The 25,002-nt window shown below is 36.2% G+C and overlaps 2 protein-coding genes across 6 annotated transcripts in view; one reads left to right on the plus strand and one right to left on the minus strand.

Moving 5' to 3' along the window:
- The window catches only part of LOC149426093 (uncharacterized), a 30,378-nt gene extending 19,015 nt beyond the window's left edge, over window positions 1-11,363 (minus strand). For 3 of the 5 annotated variants that reach the window (XM_089636173.1, XM_089636095.1, XM_089636019.1), the window contains exons 1-4: window positions 10,904-11,363; window positions 6,589-6,772; window positions 5,899-6,187; window positions 726-881 (exon numbers count right to left, since the gene is read on the minus strand). In XM_089636173.1, the coding sequence (XP_089492299.1) occupies window positions 726-881; window positions 5,899-6,187; window positions 6,589-6,623 (480 nt within the window). In that variant the 5' untranslated portion in view covers window positions 6,624-6,772; window positions 10,904-11,363. Of the gene's footprint in view, window positions 1-725; window positions 882-5,898; window positions 6,188-6,588; window positions 6,773-10,903 lie in introns of those variants that run through there. The other 2 variants (XM_089636308.1, XM_089636244.1) reach the window with 2 other exon arrangements.
- Window positions 11,364-13,004: 1,641 nt separating this feature from the next.
- On the plus strand, window positions 13,005-16,158 carry LOC149426094 (uncharacterized). Its single transcript, XM_089635639.1, has one exon. The coding sequence runs from the start codon at window positions 13,141-13,143 to the stop codon at window positions 14,749-14,751; it is 1,611 nt and encodes a 536-aa protein (XP_089491765.1). The 5' UTR covers window positions 13,005-13,140; the 3' UTR covers window positions 14,752-16,158.
- The last annotated feature ends 8,844 nt before the right edge of the window (window positions 16,159-25,002 follow it).

The following is a 25,002-nucleotide window of genomic DNA, read 5'->3' on the forward strand; positions in this document are numbered from 1 at the left end:
AGTATTAAGTATTAGACTCAAAGTAAGTTTTATAAAGTTGGTTGTTTACAGGTGAAAAAAATATAATAAGCAGTAATTGTTGATTGAGGTACTAGTACATATTGAATTATTTGGCGGATTGGAAATAAGCCGACATAGCTCAGTGGTTCAGAGCACCTGACCGGACATCAGAAGGTGCGGGTTCAATTCCCGTTGGCGGCATTTATTTTTACTCAGGAGATATTTTCCATATGTATTGATATTTCAGGCGACTGAGCAAATTGGTGATTAAATATTCTGCCAATAATTCGAAACCTTCCAAGCATGTAACCTCTCAGTTAAAACGGAAGGAATTTTGAACATTGACAAATAAATAAATAATACAGAACTGCCAGAAACAGGTTAGTAAAAATAAAATAACACATATTTTCTTATGTTTTGTACATGCACTATTGTGAATTAAACATTGCGATTTCAGGTTTCAAATTGTTAAATTGGCATTACCTATAAATATGTAAATATACACATCATTGGTGTACTAGCAAAATCCATTATGTCAGTCTAACAGTCTTAAGGCAATGTGGGTGGATGAATTTATCCCAAAACGATTATTCAATGCATTAAATAATTGGTATAACATAGAAGTTAATAGATAGAATGTGAAAGATTTGTATACATTTAGAGTGCAGTTGGATTTCCGAGGCGAGGAGGCTAAGAAAGGAATGTGTGGAATTAGTGTGTCTCACCGTGCAGGCGAAGGGCTTGATCCCCGAGTGCAGTTTCATATGCACATAGTAGGAAGAGGCCGAGGAGAGCAGCTTGCCGCAGAGCTTGCAGGCCTGGGGCTTGGAGCGAGGGGGGCCCCCCTCCAGCTTGGTCTGCACCGTGCCCAGCCCCGCCGCCTGCCCAAACACACATACGCTAGTACTAACACTAATACATAGCTACTCCCACAGGCAGGGTGTTAACCTAACCCTGGATGGAACCACTCTGTCCAAATATCATGCTGTTTATTCCACTTTATAGGGCTCTCCCCCTTGCTTTTACAAATACTCAAAATCCTGTGACAATCGCATCCATCGTCTACTAACCAGTCCGACAACGACGACAAGATGGACGTCTAGTCTTTGAGAAATTGGTTTTAATAAACAGTATGAGTATTTGGACAAAGTGCTTGTGGATAATCGTCTAAGGAGAAATAGGTAGGTACTGCCATACTCTTCATCATCCTTAATACTTGCCTATTCCCGTGCTCAGCTCCAGTTCTGACTATGTTTTTCTTTTACATAAATGATTATCCCTGAAGATTTTAAGCAGAATCGAAAGGAGAACAATTGAAAATATGATAATGTCAAATTTTTTAAGTTGTGTAAGACAATTATCAGGACTTTGGTAACAATGTAATCCAATCTGGTAGGAATGGGGTACTGTTTAAGAACTTTGTTATATTTGTGAGTACTCCAGCCACCAGATCCTCGTAATTGAGGACAATAACCGTCAGGGATAAAACACCAATATCCAAATGTAAATATGTACATATTATACTACAAGTACAAAAACAAAATATCTGGTGCAAAAATTCCTGGAAAATACTAGAAACCTGACCAAATAAAACAATACTTTTATTTAATTTTTACTGGCTGGGCACCGGCAATAACCAGTTTAATTAAAACATATGACGTACAAAATAATGAATCGTTAGAAAATTTAGCAATCCAATGATATTGTCAAAGAAAATTTAAATTAAACCAAAATTATAATTGTTTCAACATGTTTCTATAAATAGGCAAAATAGGGTGATGTCTAACATAATATATCGTCGCATTAATTCGTAGAATGCGTAACTCCCAAATGTAAAATTTTACAGGAGGCACAAAAAACCTCGTAGTGAAAAAAAATGAAAGACGGCTTATTCTTTTTATTTATGTTTCGAACATATAATATATTTGGAAATTTATTTTCAATCATTAAACTTTTGTAAGTTAAGGCTTTCTATTTCAAATCGGAGTTAGGAAGTTTACGTAAAAACCGAGAATGGAGATACGCATTTTACAAAAGATACATACTTTTCTGCGAACAGTTTTATGAACAACCTAGCGGAAAATTTGGGAGATAGGAATTTTACATTTACAAAATAAAACACAACAATGTATGTGTATGTCGAGGCAGTCTATTTAGATGCATTTTAATGATGCGGAAGGTTATCGTTAAAGGAGTTGTAATCCTTTTCTAATGTCTGTTTTAAGTCTTGTAAATGCTGGTACTTTTCCTTCCTTAAGGGATTAAATCTGACTCTCAAGTGAAATCTTCAAACTCTGGAGATCATTACAGATTCGGCGACGGTTTTGTGCTGGGTGAGATCTACACTGACCGGGAGTAGTCGTGTCAGAGATGATCGTTAAGTGATGCTTGGAGTTGATGAAGGAGATTGTAGAAGAATTTGATCTGACATTGTCGATCACCCTTGTTGTCCTGTAGAAATAAAACTGATGTACTTACTAGGGTTTGCAAGACCCGGGCAAAGAGTAGCCATGACAGGAAACGTTGTGAAAGAGACTTCTCAGAGTGTGAAGATAGGTGGGAGAGACTTGAAAGTGGAACTGGTGAGCAAACATGTGCTTTAAGCGTAGAAACTCTTCATGCTCAGCATCACTTTGGAGTAAAGTGAACGCTTCATCTTGCCCGGCTGGTCGATCCCGAGGAGAGAAGAAAGGACGTCGATAGATGCGTGTGTTCCTGCGTACAATGCAGGACAATTGACCCTCCACCATCATCCCATGAAGCGGGTAATCTTAATGTTGTGACAACCTGGAGTCGCTTGGCAGTTGATGTTACTCATTTCGGTAGGAAATGTTTACTCACATTTATCGATTGCGGTCCAAGTAGATTTGCCGTGTGGCGGGAAATCGAGTCAGATAATGCAGCTTCGATTATCAGACATTTGGAAGAAGTGTTTCGGGAAAGAGGCCCGCCCAAAGTAGTTCTCATGGACAATGGTACTGCATTTTGTTCCTACAGTGTTACAGATAAGTGTAAGAGATGGAATGTTCGTCAAAGATTTTGCGCGGCATACCGACCAGCTGGAAATGGTATAGTTGAACGACATCATCAAACAATAAAGAGAACTGCAGCCAGAAGTGGAAGCGATCCCCTGCAGGCAGTGTTTCGGTACAATCTTTGGCTGCAAAAAGTCAGGATGATCGAGGTATTGCGCTGTCTAGTATAGTTCACACATCACACTCGTGGAGACACCCTTCTGCGCAAGTGAATATAGAAGAGGAAGTATTGACTGAGCTCTAAGTGGGCGATCTTCTTGCGGTTAAACCAGTAGATGGGAGATGCACATCGTGCATGGAAGGGTGACAGGACTTACTTCAGTCAACAACATCGAAATAGATGGCATACCAAGACATGTGCTTGACCCGCGGAAGATGCCTGACAGAGAAGGGACTGTGTCTGAGGAGAGAGGAGATGGAATCGCCGCAAGTTCCACCGTAAATATTTTGGGTTTGTTTGAAGAGGACAGTGAAGAACCGGATCCGGATATGCATCAGGAGGAGATTCACTTGCAAAGAGATGGTGACCTTGAAGAAGAGATAATCACAGAACAAGGACCTATTAGGTATTTACGAAACCGCAGAGGCACATAAAACAAGAGAGCTACGGCAGAGCGTCACACGGTGCAGAAGACGTCAGTTTAGACTACAGATACAAAACACTATTCGTGACTTCACAATTAAAATTAAGGTTATAAAATGTTCAAAATTGATTAATCAACTTATCTCAGTTAATTTCACGGTAAAACTATTACACCGTAAATAAATTTCCTCAGTCAAAAACACAACAAGCGTGCACGGCTCACCGGCCAATACTGAATTAAGGAGTTACGAAGTATTCGCTAGTAAAAATGGCACCATAATTTTACGCAGTTTTCTAATTTGTGTTTATCTAAAAGGTTAATTTTTTTTTAAATTTTCGAGTTTTACTAGTCGATGCGGGTCTAATTTTAACACCAGATGGCATTAAAAACGTATTTTCGAAAAATTTGGAGTTACGCAGTCTACGAATTAATGCGACGATATGTAGTATTTGTTTCTTCTCTTAAAACAGTATGCCCTTCCATGCAAGTGGGTGGCCCAATTGCGTTTATAGAAAAACAATTGGTTATCGGGTACCCACCCATATACCACTAATAGGGTGTCCAAGGGCAAAGTACACAACTCTGGGAAGGTGATTTCAGAGAAATGTGTATTGCCGTATGTGGATGTGATTGTCATTAAAAGTTGATAGAATGCATTGTCATCAACAACAAGTCTATTTGCCGAGTTTCAGCCTTTTCGGATGTCGGGAAGTGGGTTAATTTCCGCATCCAAGATTTGCATTCATTCATTCCCAAAAACAACAGTGAAATTCAAATAGATGTACATATTTAAGCGCCCCTGAGGTTGATATCTCACTAAAGCGGCGCTATACGTATTGTCCAATATTATTATTATTATTATTATTATAAAAAGATATGTAATTTTTAAAATGGGAATTACATCAATTCATTAAAAATTTCTTGGTTGAAAAGACAATTGAATAAAATACGATTGATTCAAATGATGGCTGTTTGAGATTGTGACTGAATGATATATTAGCTTATTGAAGCTGTGACTGATTGAAATGTTAGCTTATTGAAGCTGTGACTGATTGAAATGTTGATTGATTGAAACATAGATTGATTAGAATATCAAATTTGAATTGTGGATTGCTTGAAATATCGAATGAATAAAGTTTCCATTGATTGAAATCTGAATTAATTAATTTTCAGTTTTAAAAAATCTTAATTAAATTTTAAATATTGACTGATAGAAATAAGGCGGTCAGCGTAAAGGTGATGTTTTAAATGGTATGTTTCATCAAATAGAAGTGGACGGATAAACAAAACAAAAAAAATTCACAGTAAATTTGAACCACCTCCACTTTTTAAAACTTTAAATGCAATCACCACTTCTGCGCTGACCACCTCATTTGTGAATTGATAGCCACTTGGATTGATTAATATGTGAATGAGTGGAAGAGTTCACCTGAAAATGTCTTGTTTGCGATAATGCTAATTTCGCAATTTTCCCTCAAATAACGCAATTTTTCTAACGATGTTCTGATATTTAAAATTTTTTATATATGTATATACTTTAATTGCATTCTACATATTTTACGCTTTTGACAGCTCAAATAGCCATATTCAGTGTCCGTATCGTAGTACGTAGTTTTCTTGCTCTAACTTTTTTGATTTGAGCTTATGTTTTCGAGAAAATCAAGTCTTATGTTGGAATTACTTGAGTCAAATTTGAAAAAAATTGATCACTGTTAATTCAGGCGTTTAATGTATTTTAAATGCTTTGAAGCATAAACCTGGCTCGAAAAGTTTTCACTATTTGATTGGAAAATAGAGTAAAAAAAGTGTGTTTTTTTTATTAAATCAAAATGCTAAGACCCAAAAAAAAGGGTTCTTCTCTATGAGATGAAGATTCATCAGCTTTCAGCTTGTTCTATAAGTTACCGGATAACATGTATGATGGAAAGCTTTATTCACGTTGAAAACGCTGCTTACTGCACTTTGATCTTGTAAATATTAAAAAAATAATGACTAAAAAAAATCAAAACAAAGTTAACATAACACAATTTTGTTGCAACAGCCATACCACCATGTAATTTTGTTGCAACAGTCATACGTCATACCACAGTGTATTTTGTTGCAACAGTCATAACACCATGTATTTTTGTTGCAACAGTCGTAACACCGTGTATTTTTGTTGCAACAGTCATACCACCGTGTATTTTGTTGCAACAGTCATACCATTGTGTATTTTTGAAAATGAATACAGCTTCTCCCAAAAGTTTTCAGGTCCCATGGGTGATGAATGAAAAACGCACCTGATTGAGTTCCTGGTCATCATGGGCCTGCTGAGCCAGGGCGGCCACATGCTGCTGCTGCAGGACCAAGCTCTCCTTGCTGTCCTCAGGCTGCTGGTCCTGTTGGTCCTGCAACTGCTCCATCTGCTGGTGGTGCTGCAACTGCTGGTGCTGCTGCTGCTGTTGGTGCTGCTGCTGTTGCTGCTGCTGGCCCAGGAGGGAATGGTTGCTGCCGTCGCCCCCGCGCCCCGCCCCAACCCCCCCGTGCACATGCGGGTGGGACGAGTAGAAACTAGGGAATACGTTGAAACTACAAACTGATTAAAACCTCTGCCTCTTTACAACAATCACCCAAAAACCTCATATATGTACTTTCCTATATCCGTTATTTAGCTAAAGCGCTTGTTTAGGATGTATTGAAAAAATTTTTTTTGGAAATTCAAAGTATTAAGTTGATAAAAACTTTATAAATTCCTCAACTCAAATCAAAAAACGAATATGACTCCAAATGTGATGTGGATTCACCAGTTTCCTGCTTGTACTACGAGTTTCCGGACACCGTGTATAATCAGGTGAGAATGCAATATATATATGACATCACTCGGTCACAAAATGCTAAAAGTAAAATGCTGACTAATATTGACTCTCGGGTTATGGACCAGTCCTGATAGGCTGAAGAGAGAGAGAGAGAGATTTGAGATTGAGATTTACCCCATAGGCTCCGACTTGATCTGCTGCTCAAACATGGAGATGGTGGCGAGCAGGTCCGTGGGGGGCGGCACGGGGACCCCCACCCCCCGCGCCACGCCCCCCACCCCCACGCCCCAGTGGGCCGGGAAGCTAATGGTGCCCGCGTCGCTCACTCCATCATCGGGACCCACCCCTGCGCCTGCACCTAAAAAAACCAACAAACAATCAACATGGCAACATAGCAACATGGAAGCATGACAAAACATCAGCATGGGAATTTGGATGTGGTCACATGGCTACATGGCAACAAGGTAACATAGCAACAAGATAACACGTCAATGTGGCAACATGGCAGTGTGGTAATGTGGCCACATGGCAACAAGGTAACATGGCAATGTGGTAACATGACAATGTGGCAACATGGCAGTATGGTACCTTGACAACATGGCAGCCGACAGCAAGTGGAGGGATACAATATCATTTCTTCTTCTTTCGCAATGTGGGGAGTCCTAGAGGAATATCTAGGTCAGTGAGCCCGTCACCCTGTGGACCTCATCAATCCCGCCGGAGAATGAATACAGCGGGCATTCGTTGACCACATGTTCAGTGATCTGCACCGCACCGCATTCACACATTGCCGACTCCTTAAGGCCCCACCTGTGCATTATGTGGGCCCATCGACTGGGGAAGGTCCTTATCTTATTGATGGCAGATCAGAGTTTTCAAGGCAGTGAGAAACCAGGCTGTCTCTCTGGTGGGGTTGTGCACGAGATAGGCATTTCTCACGTCGGACGATTGCCACTCAAGTTTCCACCCATCTTTTGGAGTGAGAGGTAATCGGAGGAGCCTTTCTCCTTCCATCCAGAAGAGTTTTCGGGACTTGAGCATCCTACTTGCAAGCAGCATGTAGGATGAGAGAAGTCATCATCATGCAAAGATTTTGCACTTTAGTAGTGCGCCAACTTTGCGCACGCAAAGGTTGTGTCCGCCACGCTGTCGCCAGCATGTTTAATGTTATCGTGTGTGTGGTTAGGGCAGTGAGTGATGCGGTACCCAAAAATGGGCCTCGAACTACAAATTATGCCGCTAAATAAGGGGCCGAAAACCGACAGCTCTCCCGGCCAAGGGGAATCATTAAATATCGGGGAACAATTAACAATATTGTCCCTGAATAATGAGGGAACATCACACTCAAAAGTGGATTTCTTATTAAAAATATGTCAGTAATAATCCACAAACTTACCAAAAATGAATGGTTTTAAACATGTATAAATAGAACCCATTGCAATGCACTTTGACTTATTTATTCAATTGTTTTTCAAAATGATTTCTTCTAAGCGAACAAAACGTAAATAACTAATTTGATTGCTTGAGTTGGCAGAAGATGCCTTATTGCTTTTGAGGCAAACTGCAGATATTTGAATGCATCAGGTGGGTCTTTAAAGCAGTTCTTTCTGCAAACCTACCATTACTAACTTCAGCTTGAATATTATTATCTCTGGAGGCCTAGCAGGGACGGTCGATAAAGCCCTGTCAATACGTCATCTATGGTCAGTTAATATTTGCGAGCAGAATTATGATTCCGATAGTCATATAACTTTTTGGATAACGTTGTTCGTTATGCAAAATAACTGGCTTATTAATGAATGGGGGTTAACTAAATAAACTAACTTAGCTCCTAGCTAAAACTAAGAAATCGTATACATGATCCATGGACTTAATTAATTTATCCGAGACGCGATCAATTGATTCCGCTTCAGCTTCGAGAAACAAAAGTCGTTAGTTTTGGCTAATGAACTCATGAACTTATTAACTAACATCAACATCAAAAGGTACATGCCGACTGCCAATACCACCAATGTATATTAAAGTTAACGTTTCAATTCGACATTGTCAAATTATTAGTATTTTTAACTTTTACTTAGCTGTCTGACGTTTAGGAATATCAATTCATAGAGATGCACAAGTAAATATCAAATTTATTGCATTAACAACATCGGTCTGGGTATCAATCATCGCGACCGTGCTCGGGAAATCAGTATGAAGTCGTCGGTAATTATGCCTATCAATCCAATATTGTAAAGTTATCGATTTCAATATGCTAGACCCCTGAGCAACAACTTGTTAAGTCACTCTGTCGAATGGAGTCTTTGCCTTATCAATGAAATTTTTGCTATACCATCTAGCAAGATGAAAAAATAAATAAAAATCCTCGAACTGTAATCTTGTAAATTCTTGAAGTCATTTTCGAGCAATTTGCTTAAAATTCCAGTAGAACCTTTTACAGATAAATCATTTCTGGAAGTTCTTGATTCAGCAGAATATAAAGTATATATTCTTGAGTACTCCCTTTAAAATACAAAACTTAGCTATGTTTATATCAAAACTATATCTAAACACTAAACACACTTCCTATGGGAAGGGTAGTTCAACATTTTAGCCGGTCCCACTAAAAGGTAAAAATCCGATCATTCTATATGAATATTGTATACCAATCTTTTAGTACGGGTCCCAACTAGTCTTTCTTATCTTCGTGTGTCTTGTGTAGAATAATACGTAATCAAAGGGAAACTATACTAAACCTGTAGAATGGGTAATAAATCCTCAAGCTTCTGGCACTGGAGATGTGGAAATCGTTCTTTTTTTAAATGATTTGTGCAAAAGTGAAAACCAAATTTTTTGTAATATAATAAAATACCTTCATGTGGCCAGAAAACTGGCTTTTAACTTCAGTTTATGAATTCGTATTACAAAGCAGGCTTTAATTTCAGACAGTACTTTTATAGTTAGGGTGTAGCAGTTCAAGCAAAATCCATTTTCTCAACTATAAAGATGAAAACTTTTTCTGAGGAACAAAAACTCAGCTCTGGCTCGTCGAAATTTACAATGCTTATGTCCACATTTGTTTTTGTAAGCACAGGTGGGCGGTCAAACTCTTTTGTAGTTTTATTTATTTGTTCTTCAATGAGGTTCTGTTACAATTATTCATTAAGAAGTTTTGATATTATCATTTACCATTATATTTAAATATCTCAGATTAAATGTAAGAGATTTATAATTCCCTGCTTATTGACTTTCATTGGCAAATAAAAAAATTATTTATTTTATTTTTAAGAATGTAAAGTGTAAAACAGTTAATGCAACAGTCTTCTACAATTTTACCATCAATTGAAATACATCAAAACATTATTGAGATATTAAATACCTTTATTTTTGTGATAATTTTCATTTATTTTAATAACTATGTATGATTTGTTTTATTATAAAATATTTAGGAACATACCCATTCTGCAAGAAAAAAATTATTATGGTCAATAAACCATACACAAACTACACTTTGTTAGTCGGCTGAATTTAAATATATTTTTTACGGAACAAAATACCACAATGATTATAAACTTACACATTACTACTTTATGGAACAACATACTTTATATTGGTTTGTAAAAACAGAAAGCACACCTCGATGTAGGTAGGTAATAATAAGTACATGATATTATTTAAATGTAGGTACCATTGTACCATAATATTAAACATTGCCAGATTCCAATAAGAAAGATTTGTTTTAGAAGAAAATATTTGAAATAATTTGTGTAAAAATTCCATAAATCTATTTATCATCCAACGTCCGATAAATTGAATGATAATTTACCAATTTTTAAGACTAAAAATAAATTTCAAAGTATTTCCCTCCATAAAATAGCACAATTTTAGATATAATATTGTAACAAAGGAGAATATTTGCAAACGTACAAAATTGAAAGCCGTTTTCGATAATAAAACAGTAGGGAAGGGAAGAGGAATGAGTAGGTAAAAGCTGTGGAAGTGTGTGTGTATTGTAGCGGAATGGTCAGCCATAAAGCAATTTAGCGCCCAACTCCCCCCAGCCGTCGATAAAATGGCCAATCCAAATGTCGAACTTGATGTTTACTTAATTTTCTAGGAAATTATCAAAAACACGAAGCCGGTAAAACCAAAACATCAGATATCGTTATCAACAAAACAATAACGAAAACGAAGCTTACTAACAACATATCGCTAAAAGTTATGTCATATTGCCAAAAATTTTGATTGACGTCTATTATTGCTGAATGTCAATTTAAAGAAAAAAAGTTCTACGAAATATTCCAGAACGAAACGAGTAAGAATCCATTATGCAAAACAATGATCTCCATGAAATATAGAAAAAGGTGGGAGGTGCAAACGTATAATCATAATTTTGCAATTCGCTACTACACCCCACTCAATTTTCGCAAAGTACTGGAGGGATGCGAGGAGACAATATACAGCTCTAAAAGCCTACTTAATAATAAGGTACACGGAAAACAGTACTCACATTTGTAAATATAAAACTAAAGATTTAATTTTTAAACTTTATGTACCGCAATAAATTATACTAATAACGTAATTTCATAAAAAAATGACATTCGAATATGTTTTTCTCGGACACTAATATAAAATGGCTGCTATATAACAGACGTGCGCAATTGTATCTGCGCATAGAAGCCGAGAACGCTTGGGATATACAAGTCCACCAATAAAAAACTAGCGGGAACTTCAAACTTAATGGACTGCAGAATGCCGTAAGTGCCAAATATCTGCAAACTAAACTCAACCAACTACCCTACCATGACTCTAGTGGAAACTCTATTCAAATCCTATACGTAGAGACTCAACAGTTTGCTGGCTAACGGAGCAAATGTGAACTAATAAACAGGGAAATCATAATTAGCGAAAACTTTTTGCAACTAATCGTAAACGTAGTTCAAGTTTGTGTCAAAAGATCGCGTCAGTGTCCAATTTGAAAAGGAGCTTCCTTAATTGTCGCCACTTTGACTTAATACGAACATTTATAATTAAATGTACTTGAATACGTAGAAAAAATACATGTAGATAGTAATAAATAAGAAAACCAAAAAGAAAACCAAAGGTTTAAAATCGTGCACTTGATCAAATAACGTTTCCACATTCTCCCTCCTTCGAGTTTGCGACAATTCATCGCAAAAAATCTTCATCAAATGTTTTCTTCCAAGCAGATGTTCATTCAGCTGAACAAAAGAATTGCCAGAAATCCCGCAAACATCGCAGCTGTAAATATTGATGAGGTCATCTTCAGTACCGGAAACCTTGCTTGAATTCATGTTTCAGCGAGGAATATTCTTTTTTATTTGTTTATAATGACATTTTTTGACCTGAAAAAACCAAGAGCGGCTTTGTTAATTTTCAGCTGCAGTATATCAGTATTTTTTAGTAATGGTATCACAAGGCTCATCTTGCCAGGGCTCCTACCAGAGGGGAACTTGACAGTCGTAAATACTGGCCTCACACCATATGTATATATATATATATTAATTCCCTTGCTATGTGCTAGAAACCCTGATAAGATAAGCCGAGTGATACCAATACTAAAAATTACCCGGCTTACCTTATAAGGGCTCATGTCAATGGGGTTCATACCAGAGAGCAACTTGACGGACGTAAATATCTGTCGTATGCCAAAACGTTTAACGATCAACTTTTATTGAAATACAAAAATTGTTTGAAAAAACTTGATTAACTTTGCTAAAAGAGGGTTCACACAACGGAGAGTTGATCAACTAAAATTGAAATTAGCTAGTTGAAATGTTGAGCCATAAGTAGGTACTTACACAGGACGTATGGGTAGCGCAGTAAAGGCGGAAAGCAAGATAAAACCTTTAGGAGCACATAATAGGAGTTATATTTTTTTATGGAAATACAAAGATATCAGCGTGACAAATCAAATGCTGGTATAACTCGAAAACTCGTTATCCGGCTTGTTTCTGTCTTGAACTAGTGTATCGATGTAATACGTATATGATTAAAAATATTTGTAGTATTATAAGTACTATTATGTAGTGTCAATATAACACTGTAGTTTTGTAGATTGCAGTGTCTATTCTCATTCAAAGTAGGTAGTAGGCAGACAATAAAAATAATAGTTCCCTTTCATCCGTCTACGAATTATCTATTCGTATTATTTAAAGCTGACAAACTGTGTATGATTTTGGGTTACTTCACAAAAAATATTAAAAATTTTGTTTATACTTGCGGTAGCCGTTTAACCCTATTCCTTTTATTATGCGGCAATTTATTTTATATCAATCACCAGATTCGTGAATCAGGGTCGTTCTCAATTTCGTCTAGGTTCTAAGTAGGATGTAACAACAATAAATTTATTTGGGGTAACCATAAATAAACCACTCACGAGGTAACAATAATAGTAGAGTGCGAACTGCACAGATGGCACATTGCAGCACAGTAGCACAGATCATAAATAAACCACACACACAGATACACCAGCTGACTGGAACGCTCATAAACATGAATAAACCACTCTGAACGCAGGATTAGTGACAGCAGTTGGCAGGATTGGTCGAAAATATAGCAGTCGTCTATGGATAGGAATTTTCGCATAGAATGCATAGAATTATACAAAACACAATTCCAATTGACAGTTAGAAAACAATACATGCTTATTTAATAATTTAAATACTTCATAAACATTGTAAATACAATTTTGATTTCTCGAAATAATAATCTAGTGATGAAAATATGGAAACCGGAAATATTTCCCAGGATATTGTGGGTTCTGAAAATAAATCGGATCTCAAAGTAGGTGATTACAATGATGATAGTGACTGTGTGCGTTCTTCGCCTAACAATGACTGTGATACAGATTCTACGATAGTGTATGCTTTAGACGTTAAAGATGAGAAATTCGATGTATCTTTATATTCTCCGACACCCGAAGAAAATGAATTTCCTGCAAATAAGTCAGTGTGTTCGGACCTTCGCCCATTTTCTCCACTTCCGAGTACTTCCAGTGATAATATTATAATAGACATAAATAATACGAGGTTTAATGAGGCTAGTGGCTTAAGCAGTAGCACTTCTTCTCCAAACTCTCCCGAACATCTAAGCACCACCAATTTGTCTAACCAACCTGGGGAAGTAATTGAGTGCTCGTCCGGATCACAAGATAGTAATTCCGCACTGATAGTTTTTCGTGACAAAAAAAGACGGTCCAAACGTAAAAAAAAGAATTTACCTGATGTGATTGATTTGCTCCTCGATGATGTAGATACGAAAATATACGATTCAGACTGTGAGATAATCGATGTGGATGTCTTGATAGCAGAGAACAATGCTGTGTTGAATAGCAGTCAGTCCCAAGAAGTGATTCAGCTAGATGACACTGCCCCCGAGCCCCAGGCTCCCGAGTCGCCCCCATCAGCCTCGCCGCCGCGGCCCAAGTCCTCCGCACACCCCACCACTGCACTTGCACATTCCGCTCACTCCACTCCCGCCACTCCGAGCTCTCCCCTGATGGAAAACTTGAGTTCATTTGTGATGATGAGGATGCAGGTTAAAGATTTCTTTGACAAGCATTCGCCAAAATTTACTCCTAAAGATCAAAATAAGGATTCCCCCTCCCTCTCCAATTCTGTTTTTAATGTGATGTCATCCATGATAAAAATACCTTTTAATTATGGAACTCGTAAAGGAAAGAAAAGGGAAAGAAAAGATAAAAACACAAAAAATAAACGATCCAGGGTTCTTGAGACTATCGACTTAGACTTGATCAGACACCCAAATCAGCAGCAATCATCAGAAGTCATTGTTATTGATTCCGATACTTCAATCAATGCTGGTCGTTCTTCGAATGCAGATAGTCCTTCCGTATCCAGTTTGAATCCTTACAGTCGTTATCCAAATGTGCACAGTCCCAAACGAAGAAAAATGCACCCGGGAAGAAGTCAGCACTCTGCTGAATGCCGAGGATGTGAGGAGTGTTGCGTGCCCTGGTATGGATACGAAGGACATAATGCCTTGTTGGGTTCCAAGAGATCCACCGTTCCACAGATTATGCGAACTATGGAACTCATCTCTCCAGATAACTCGCTCCTCAATGTGATGTCTTCTCTGACTGCTCCTTCCCCATCTGTGGACCAACCGCTGCAGCCAGTCCCAACGACCCCTTCTAAGAATTATGGAGAGTGCCCCGTTTGCATGGAGAGTCTACAAAAACTGAATGCTGTGTCTACATTTTGTGGTCATATATTTTGTGAGACTTGTATAAAAAAAGTTAAATTGACAAGTAAAAAATGTCCTACATGTAGAAAAGTCCTCAGAGGTAAGGGATATCACCAAATTTTCCTGTAGATTTTTTTCTCTTTTTTTATTGAACTTATAATTATTTTATTATAACATATTTAAACTGTGGTTTCTGATGATAACATTAATTAAACAATTTGTAAACTCCTCAAAGACTTATATTATTTTTGATAATTTTGTTTACTCAGTTAATTTAGTTAGTTAGGTATATTAGTTTTTTAAATTCTAATAACATACACTGCGAAGAATAGTCTTCTAAAAATGTAATATCTTATACTAAAGATGTACCTGTATACCGACCTTATCTTAATATGTGCTGGCGCGTGCGTGATATTAATAAGGCTAGGAATCCCGCTGCGCACGGCTGGTGGCAAAGAAGCCGGTTCAACTTTCTGCTTGATGCACCGAACCATATTGAAATAATAAGAGATCATTGTGATATTCTACTAAATCAAGATGTCCCAGTTAAAAGTCATTTATATTACAAATGATGCTTGACTTGCACAATTACCTGTTATCTAGTTATTGATGGAACAATTGCAAGTGAACCTTTTCATGGCCAAAAGTATTATCGTGATAATTTTTTTGATTATTATGCCATGTCGGACATCTGCTCTGATGATGGATACTGCATTGCTGTCTAAAATGTTGGCTAAAGAAGGAGAAAGCACAAGCGAAATAACTCAAAAATTGATTGTGATAATTTTTTTTTTATTTCTTGAGCATTAACAACTATGTAACAATTTGTAGACATTTTTGTGTTGAAGAGTTTTATTTCCCATGTACATTTTTGTCACATCACATCTGTGTCATTCACCAGCAATCTTAAAAATCATTTAAGTACAGAATGATTAGGTTAGGAGGGGGGGAAGGTGGGAAAAGTCAACATAACAGGGGACATTGTCCCTGTTAGTCACCTGACAAAATCTAATCATTCCGACTTGCATAATTTTTAAGATAGTTTTAACACATTTTTGGTGGGTATTTTTTGCACTGGCGCTACACTGTCTCCGGGCGAAAATAAAGGTCCCGCGCGAATTTCTTTTAAATCGCTATATCTTCGAAAATAATTAAAATATATTAATAAAATTTCTAAGTCGTAACTCCGCATACCTAAGCTATAAAAATACTAAACGAAAATCGAATATTATTTGAAATGCAACTGAATTAACCATGTAATATGGTTATTATGGTCCGCCTCTTGGTATTTGCCCATACCTGCTTTCTTTAAATATGCAAAATTTACCCCGGTGCAAAAGGTAGAACTACCCTTCCCGCCGTTAAGCATCAATCGACCGAACGGGTAGAACTACCTTTCCCAGATGAAGTGTGTTAAGATTGCTAGTGAAGGACACGGATGTGTTGAAACCGATAGCAAATAAGTAAAAATCAAGCAACAAATGTACATGTGAAATAAAACTCGTCAAAATAAAAATGTTGTGATAAATAATTATTGAGTCCTGTTTTAACTCAACCGTTTTGTATTTCGTCTGTATGTAAATTTTTTTGTACTTTCCACTTCAAGATGTTCAGTAAAGATTCTTTTTTAAAATGTAAAATTGTCATGTTTATTTGGACTTCCTCAGCCTTTTGTCCCATTGGGTCTGTCGGTAAGGGTAAGGAATCGACATAAACCGAAGACCCTGCACAGAAAAGTAAGTTCACCAGGGTTTGCAGTGCAGCCATTGTGGAACTTTACAGCACGGGGTCGTAGGTTTATGTCGATTCCTTACCCTTACTAACCCAAACGAACGACGGGTTTATTCATATTTTTTTAATATTATGGTACCTGCCTGCTGGAAGAATGTTTGAAAAAAGAATTGTCATTGAGATAGTGATGTTTCTTTGGACAAATTGTATAATTCCTTATTTCAATAAAAAAACGTTACATAGCATTACAGTCTCGAAGAACAATGTCGGATGTGCAAATTTGTAGTTTTGCAGTAGAGCTGTTTGAAGTCTCGTTTCTGCATTTTTACTCTTTTTGACCAACAAATATTTTCCATGAACCGCATGAATTTATTTATTTGGAGAAATATATTATTAAAAACAGTAAAAATGCAGAAACTAGACTTTAAACAGATCTACTGCAAAACTACATATTTGTACATCCAATATTTTGTTCTTCGGGACCGTTGAAATATATGGTTTGTAATTAAGTAAGCAGCTATTTAAGTATCTACTCATAAATCGAATGATTTCATATAAAATGATGGTTTTGATTTATTAAATAAGAGAGGATTAGAAACATACTTTTGTTGACAACTGGTCAACTGTTCACAGAACCACTATAATCCGAGTAGCGCTGGCCAGGGACGACGATCTGGGCCAAGGCGCTATGATGATGTCATAACTAACTTTAACTATATTACTCCACACTCAGTTCTATACAAGGTGTCCGGGGGTAAAGTGCATTCATTTTCGGGGGGTGATTTTACATGATAGAACAAATAATAAAGATAACTTACTTTTTTATTATATTTATCTATTTATTTTTATTTCTATAAATTTTGTTTGGGAAAAAACAATGGAATTTCGAAAAATCTTTTTTTATTTATTCAACCACCATGTAGAATCCACCACCATGAAGATAAGGAATGCATTCACGACATTAAACACCTTGTCGGCAAGAAATTGTCTATAGTTCAGTGTATCATTAATTAGGTTGTATTGCTCCCTAGCTAACAGGGGGTGCTAGAACACTCATGGAATTTGCCGGAAGATAAGGAATGCATGCACGACATTAACCCTTTTAGTGCCATTGTTTTTTACTCATATATACTTAGAAATGCCAAAGTCATCTTTTATTTTTGATGTCATTTACCCTTGTCTCGAAAAAAAAACTATATCCCTTCCAAAAATTATCCAATTTTAATAATTTTATCAGTGTTTTCTTAATAAAAACTTGTACAAGGATAATAAAATACAAAGAAAATTATGGAAATATATATTGTGAACAAAAACTGGAATATAAAAGTAAAAAAGTTAACATGTGTGCTTTCCCGCACAGACTCCATGGAGCCCCTTCTTACAGCGGGCACAAATCAAGTTGCTCCTCTTCACAGCGCTGTAATCCTTGCTGCTGCACACTGCGCCTACACTACACAGCGCCGTAAATTACGCCCGGGTAACTTTTCTAATCCAAAACTTTGAGGGGAAGGTGTAGTCGGAGTAGCAGGTTCTGGTCTATTTTTGTGGAGCAACCATTTCTCTTCTAAATTGTCAATTATACTCTATGTAAATTTCAATCTCGTCATTTTTTTGCCAATATTTTTCTCACTATACAATATATATGCATTCACCACCATCCTTCCAAATACATTAAATACAACCTTTTTCCAATATTTGAGAGTTATTCGTTCATCCAAATAGGTGTATAGCATTTTGTCGCTCTCATCTACTCCACCCATCTTCCGTATCAGCAAAATAATTGTTATTGTCACTATTATCACTATCACTCAACATTTGCATTACGCGGTGTGAGCGCACCACAATGTCACTCCCACTATCACTTTCTTCAAAACTTGAAGAATGTTCATTTTCACTCGAACTATTTTCTTATTCCGACATTTTGGAATAAAAATTTTCTTTCCCTAAATCCTTTTTATATTGTAATTACTAAAAATATTATAATTTGAACTTTATGTAACACGTAGAAACTAAAAAAAATTAGCGATGCGTGCAAGCGACCTCCCCTGCCGCGCGATAAACAGCAACTGATTTTGGATAGATTATTTTAGTTCGTTCGTCGGCACTCTAGCGGTTAAATACCTTGTCAGCAAGAAATATAAGCTAAGAAAAAGTTTTGTATAAAAATGTCCAATTTGAAGAGGGGTCTCAAGTGACTGACCTTTAGTTGTCACAGTAACGCAAATAATCATCACCATTAGATGTTAAAAAATGGAATTAATAGATCATTTTTCATTGATCAAATAATCAAACATTTCAAAATGGTTACCTAGTTGATTGTACCATCACTAATCTCTTCAATGGTAGGTAGAAACTTACCAAATAACCAACCTCCCGTCATTTCTTTACGTACTTATCTCTGCAAGCGAATTCCGAATATAATAGGAATTTATTAATGTTTAATTAAGTCCATGGATTTTTGTTTCCACAAAATCTGTACTAGCAACACCCCATTGAATAATATTTTATTTAGTCATTGCAACACCCTTACTTCAAAGATAAGTATGTCGATATGTAACCCTCTGTTCCATAACTACTAACTACATGGTTACATTGTTGACATCATATTGTTACTAGGCAACACATCTTTTGTTTGAAGGATTCTATTTACTTTTCAGATTCAAATAGTATTAACATAATATTGTAATTTATTCCGAGGGACAGTATCAAAATGGATGATTTATTTAAGAAAAGTCAAATTGCAAAATCCACAGATTATTTGATTAAATTCCACACATTATACAAGAGACTGCAAACCCAGGAGAATGTTTTGAATGGAAACACTAGTGCAAATCTGAAATCCTTAAAGCATGATGACATGCTTTATTTTCTATCGAATTTAGAATACTCAAGGTAAAGCCAGAAAAGGCTAAAAACAATCTGAAGAGATGGTTACTCCCAATTATTTTATTTCTCCTTTTCTGTCCTACTCCTTTTGCCTTGTAAAATTCCCTACCATTCTGGACACCAATGGAAGCCTGAATCTGACCTCTTTGCTTTTCTTTGATGCATCATCCTACGATAAACTTGTAAAATTCCCACCATTCTGGACATCAATGGAAGCCTGAATCTGACCTCTTTGCATTGCTTTGATGTATCTAAGAATAATCTACGAATAACTTGTCGAATTCCGCTTCACGCTTAATAGTCAAACAAAATTATAAATAGTACTTGGTTTCAAATTAATTACTACAACAAAACAACTATTTACGCAGGGGGAGATGGTAAAAGATGCAAAAGTTCCATTTTTTCTTAAAGTTAAGCTTGAAGGTTAGAAAATACTAATAAATTATTAAAATAACCATTTATAATTAAGTAACAACCTAAAAACCTTTTGTGCATGTTTACTTAAACCCCCAACTTAAATAGTGGTCTCCATTCAATATTTAAGTTGAAATCAATTGTTGTTTTCAATTGTTGTTGAATTCAACAACTTTACCGAATCTACGATTGGAAGTAAATAAAATTGTCCTTGATGTCTTTGGATCAATTTCAATCTTCTTTTTCGTATGGAGTTGGTGGAGGTGAAAGTGGGATACTGAGATTATTCATCCAGTCAACGACATCAGGAGTCGTTTGGTTCAGCACAGATGTGCCGTAGGGGAACTATGTTCTGTTGTTTGAGTATGTACATATTCACCCAATTCAGAATCCTTTAGGCCCAAGTAATAATGTTATATTTATCAAGTTCTATAATTGCTTCACTCACGGTTTCATGCCATATTAAATTACAGAAATGAAGATTTACAACAGTTAAATGAAAAATGTGCTTTGCTCAAACATTCAATGGAAATTCTGAAAGAAAATGTAATGTCAAGTGAGAAAATGCAAGAACTTGGTAAGAAAAAAAAACATTTAAAAACGGAACAAATAAAATATGTCCTTATGCAAAATCAGAAAAGTTCTTCGATACTATTTCGTTTATTAGAATTTTCTGTCAGGCCAACATGTCAGATTGTGGGTTGCGACAACAGTATCACAGCGGGGGTTAAAAATACAGACAAATTAATATTACTAAACTAGCTGTACCCCGCCACGCGTTGCTGTGGCTCAGTCTGTCTGTGCAGATAGAGAAACAATAGCACGTGTTGTTTTACATCCAACTAATCATGTTACATGTGACATCTTTATAATATAGATACACACACTCATATTCAAATGCAACATTGTGTTAAAATTTGAAAACAATCGGTGAAAGACTCTCGGAGATTTAAGATTTTGAACAAACGAACATTTACATTTTTATTTACACAGATTAAATGTTAAAAAAACTGATCAAATGTTTTCAGATGTAGATTTTTACAGGAAAAATTTGTTAGATCTGGAGAACCAACTATCTGAAATAAAATTGCATATAAAAAAAGAAAAAGACTATCTTCAAAAACAGGAGAAAGTATTAAGTGATGAGGTAACTACTGTTATTGTTTTGTATTCTTATTTTTATAACATAGAAAACTTGTAAAGAAACACATGTTCTATGGAATTTGTCAAAAAATGTAAAATTGCAACCTGAAAGCCCTAAACAAATATGTAACATTGCAACCTGAAGGCCATATACGAATATGTAACATTGCAACCTGAAGTGTCGTATACAGTAATAATTCATGCATAGTCTAAAATTACCTTTATCTATCTAGTTTATTTTACCTTTTAAGGCCCTTCAGTACTTTTGAAATGTTTTTAATTTTAGATTAGTATAAACGAGAAGCGTCTGCACGAGGGAGATAGCTTGTTACCAATGAACACCTATGCATCTTTGAAACCAAGTCCTGTAAAAATCATTAGGAACGCTGCAACAGAAAATGTGGTAGGTATTCAAATTTTAACACGAGACACGATTTGGTGTAATTGGAATTACATATTATCCTGTTGCATATGTCAATGATGTGACATGCTTCTTGGCCGGCTGCAAATATCAACGACAGCTTATATCTTCGGGACTATTCGGTATTTTCAGCCAGTGAAACTGTGGCGTGTGTTGTGAGGCTGAAGATATTGGGGAGGGGAAGGAGATGGGGGAGAGGAAGGTGGGGAAGTACCTGGCTATTCAGATCTGGTCACCAAGTACAGCCAAAGCCATTTCAAGCAAAGTTTCAATTCTGAATGGTGGTCTTTTACCAGGGCGATACTGAGAGTATCTTCCACTCTGGAACGTGCCGCAAATATTATATATATAGTATTTAAAATCACTGCATTGTGAAATAACACCAATTAATCAAATTAAATTTACTTGAGCCCGCTGGGATTTGAACTCGCGACCTTTCAGCTGCTAGTCAAGAACCTTACCGACCACATTGACTATTCGCTTCCCTGCCGACGTAGGTGTTGTGCGCTGATGTCTGGTAGAGAGGGTTTTGATATTATACTTGCTCTTGCAATCTTATTTTTAATTTTGTATTTTTGGCTTCCAGTGTGTTTTATTAAAAATGTAAAAGGAAGGGGTAATTTATATTTTGAAGTAGTTTCATATTTTTAAATGATGTGAAAATAAATACTGATATGGAGTCAAGACTGAGAAAAGATGTGCAACCTTTGTAAAAGGAAGGAAGGCAATTTCAGATTATACAACTTGACGAAATCTATATTTGTTGAGAGCAGGCCAATCGGTGATTTAGTGTTTCAACTTCTGGATAAAACTAAGCACAATAGTTGGCGGTATGAGCATGCATCAATAAAATACTTATTTACAGGACGTGCAACGATTCCAAAGGTTCTTACAGAAGAGTGGCGGTCACACGGGTGGCTGGGGAGAGGTGGAGCACGCGGCCTTCATCAAGTCTTGGCTCAAATATTCCAATGCCAAAAGTGAATCCTCAAGCACGCCGCATATTCTCAGGCTGGTTGAGTCCATGCAGAAGTTGTTGCCAGGTTAAAATTCTATTATTAAAACCTACTAAAGGTAAAGCTGTAGTCATTTTTCTAAGATCGATCATCACAACACACAGACTGACAATAGGTAGTCTTAATATTAGGTGTCTTCAGGACTTTATTTTAAGAGATCTTGTGATTCTTTTACCTTTCTTATATCCAAAATTTCATTTTCATAGACATATCAAAGGAAGAGGTCATAGCTCATTACAACTGGGTATTGGAATACAGACATTTGAAAGAAATGCAAAATAAATCCATAGAGGTGTGGAAAGCCTTGCGGGAAGCTCATAAATACCATAAAACTAACTTGAAACATTCTCAAACGGAAGACAGTGGAAAATCCAAGGAACCTAAACAATTCACCAATGATTCTCCCTACTCGAAAGTCATGTTGGAAATATGGAAAAATAATAAAGGGGAAGAAAAAAAGACTGTGGAAGATAAATATGTGAGTTAAGTCTCTTTTTAAATGTATATAGCGCAGTAAAAATCATAGAATTACCATTTCGCACTAAGTAGTAGTAAAAAGGTGGCTCAAAGTGAACAGCAGAGACCCAGATGCTAAACAAGTGTAAATAAATAATGGGTAAACGCCGTGCATAACAGTTTTGCTTTAGTTTAAGTCACTCCTTTATTGTTTTCCATTATTACAATGTTTTTATTGCTGAAGGTGGAACAAACCCTAATTCAACGAGAAATACAAGCTATCAAGGAGTCACATAGAAAATTGGACAAGAAAGATATTATAAAATGGACAGAGGCAAAGAAACTAGAAATGGAAAAGAAGCTTATGAAAGAAGAGGAAGATCATCAGAAGGAAAAAGAAAGAAGAAGCTCTGAAGCAAACAAAAGAATTAAGGAATACAGGTTAATTCATAAAATCTTAATAAAATGTTGCCACTTTTTGCTATGTACATACAATATTATTTGTTGTTTTTTCAGGCAGCGCGATGAGATGTTTGTGAATAATCGGAAATTGCACATCAACACTCTAAGGAAAACCAAATCATGCGACTTCTTTGAGAACCGCAGCAACGTGATCAAGAAGAGCTCTTGCTTCAACATCCACAAGTCCTCGCGCAGCTACGACAAGCCCACGGAGCAATGGTGTCGCCGCGTCAACAAGTACCGGTCCGCCGACACCATCACCTCACCACGCAACTCAACCACCGCACACTACGTGGACTTTCTACCTAAACTGTAGGTTCATTCAAATTTCATAATACATTATGGTTATGTAGTTTATTGATGAAAAAATCAAAATACTGCCACATTTTGTATTTTAGTCTTAATGATACTGATGACAATAACACTAATGTTTGTGGTATTTGACATACATAATGTAAAAACAAAAATATTATTTATACCTGAATTAATGATTCAAAACGCAAGTGTTGCCACGAATGGAGCCAAGATATTGAAAATAGTAGCTCTATTCTGCGTTTAGTAGAACATTCCATACAAAATCAAGATGTTGTTATTTGTTTTTGGGGTGTTATGTTTTTAAAATCAAGATGCTTCTAACTTTAACATTAATGACGGGTTGTTTCGCATAATTTGAATAACTCATAAAATTTCGAAGGTCATTTTAAAGTTCCGTTATTATATCAGTTCTGTGAAGCAACTGGCCCATAATGATATAATACAGAACTTGATGAATTGTTCAAATTCTGTGAAACAATCCGTCCTAAATGTACAATTTTTTTTCAGTGGTATCCCAAAATGGAGGAAGGATATTTTGACGTGATGACAGAATGCAGATAATAAAATTAATAATGTCTTATTCTGTACGACACATTGAAAAAATAAATGTTTTTACTTTATTTTACTCATTTTAATATATTTACCATAGATATCCAAATTGATAGACTTGCCTTAACGTTGACGAGCTGGAGGCAAACCATGTGACCATATTTTTGGCACCAGGAGGGTTTGAGAATGCTTTGAATAAACCACGAAATCAGTAGTACGTTGACCATCTATGAGCGCACATTGAAATAACCAGACCATGTGCAGAAAAGTAAAGTAAGACAAAGGTTTGCAGCGCTGTCTATTGTGATCTGAATGTTCATTCTTAAACGAATCGCCTGGTATAGCAATGCTAAAATTGAGTGAGGTGGTTAGTTCATAACATATTCGTAAAAGTGTCGTTAAAGTGTAACAAAATATTAAATTTCGCAAAAATATTAAATATAACAAAATATTAAATTAGCCTCGCACAATGTTAAAAACATTAAAGAATTAAACATTGACAGGATACCAACATCTTTTGCAGAACATCCAGAAAAAATTCTCGACTTTGCAAACAACTATTTTTGCAATATAGGCTCGAACTTAGCGAATAAAATCAAACAATCTTCATTTACTGCCGAAAAAACAGTGTGGAATGAAAATGTCAATCAAGAAAACTCCCTTAACATAGTCAAGATAACAAGTGAAGATATAAGAAATACCATAGCCTCCCTAAACACAAATACCTCATCGGGAAATGAACTGATATCAAACAGAGCAATTAAATATCTACTAAATGAGCTAATCTACCCACTGACGTACCTTGTAAATCTTTCAATAAGAAAAGGTATTTTTCCCACACGTCTTAAAGTTGCTACGATTATTCCAATATACAAAAGCGGTCCCAAAAATGATATATCGACCAATTAGTCTATTACCTACACTATCGAAAATATTGGAAAAAGTAATAAAAAAACAAATGGTTAAATTTTTGGATGAAAATAAAAT

This window comes from Hesperophylax consimilis, chromosome 1, assembly GCF_061612785.1.
Source record: "Hesperophylax consimilis isolate HC1 chromosome 1, BYU_Hcon_1.0, whole genome shotgun sequence".
Taxonomy (NCBI): Eukaryota; Metazoa; Arthropoda; class Insecta; order Trichoptera; family Limnephilidae; genus Hesperophylax; species Hesperophylax consimilis.

Excerpts from the sequence above, each read along its gene's own strand:
- LOC149426094 (XM_089635639.1), top strand. The coding sequence starts at position 13,141 with ATGGAAACCGGAAATATTTCCCAGGATATTGTGGGTTCTGAAAATAAA.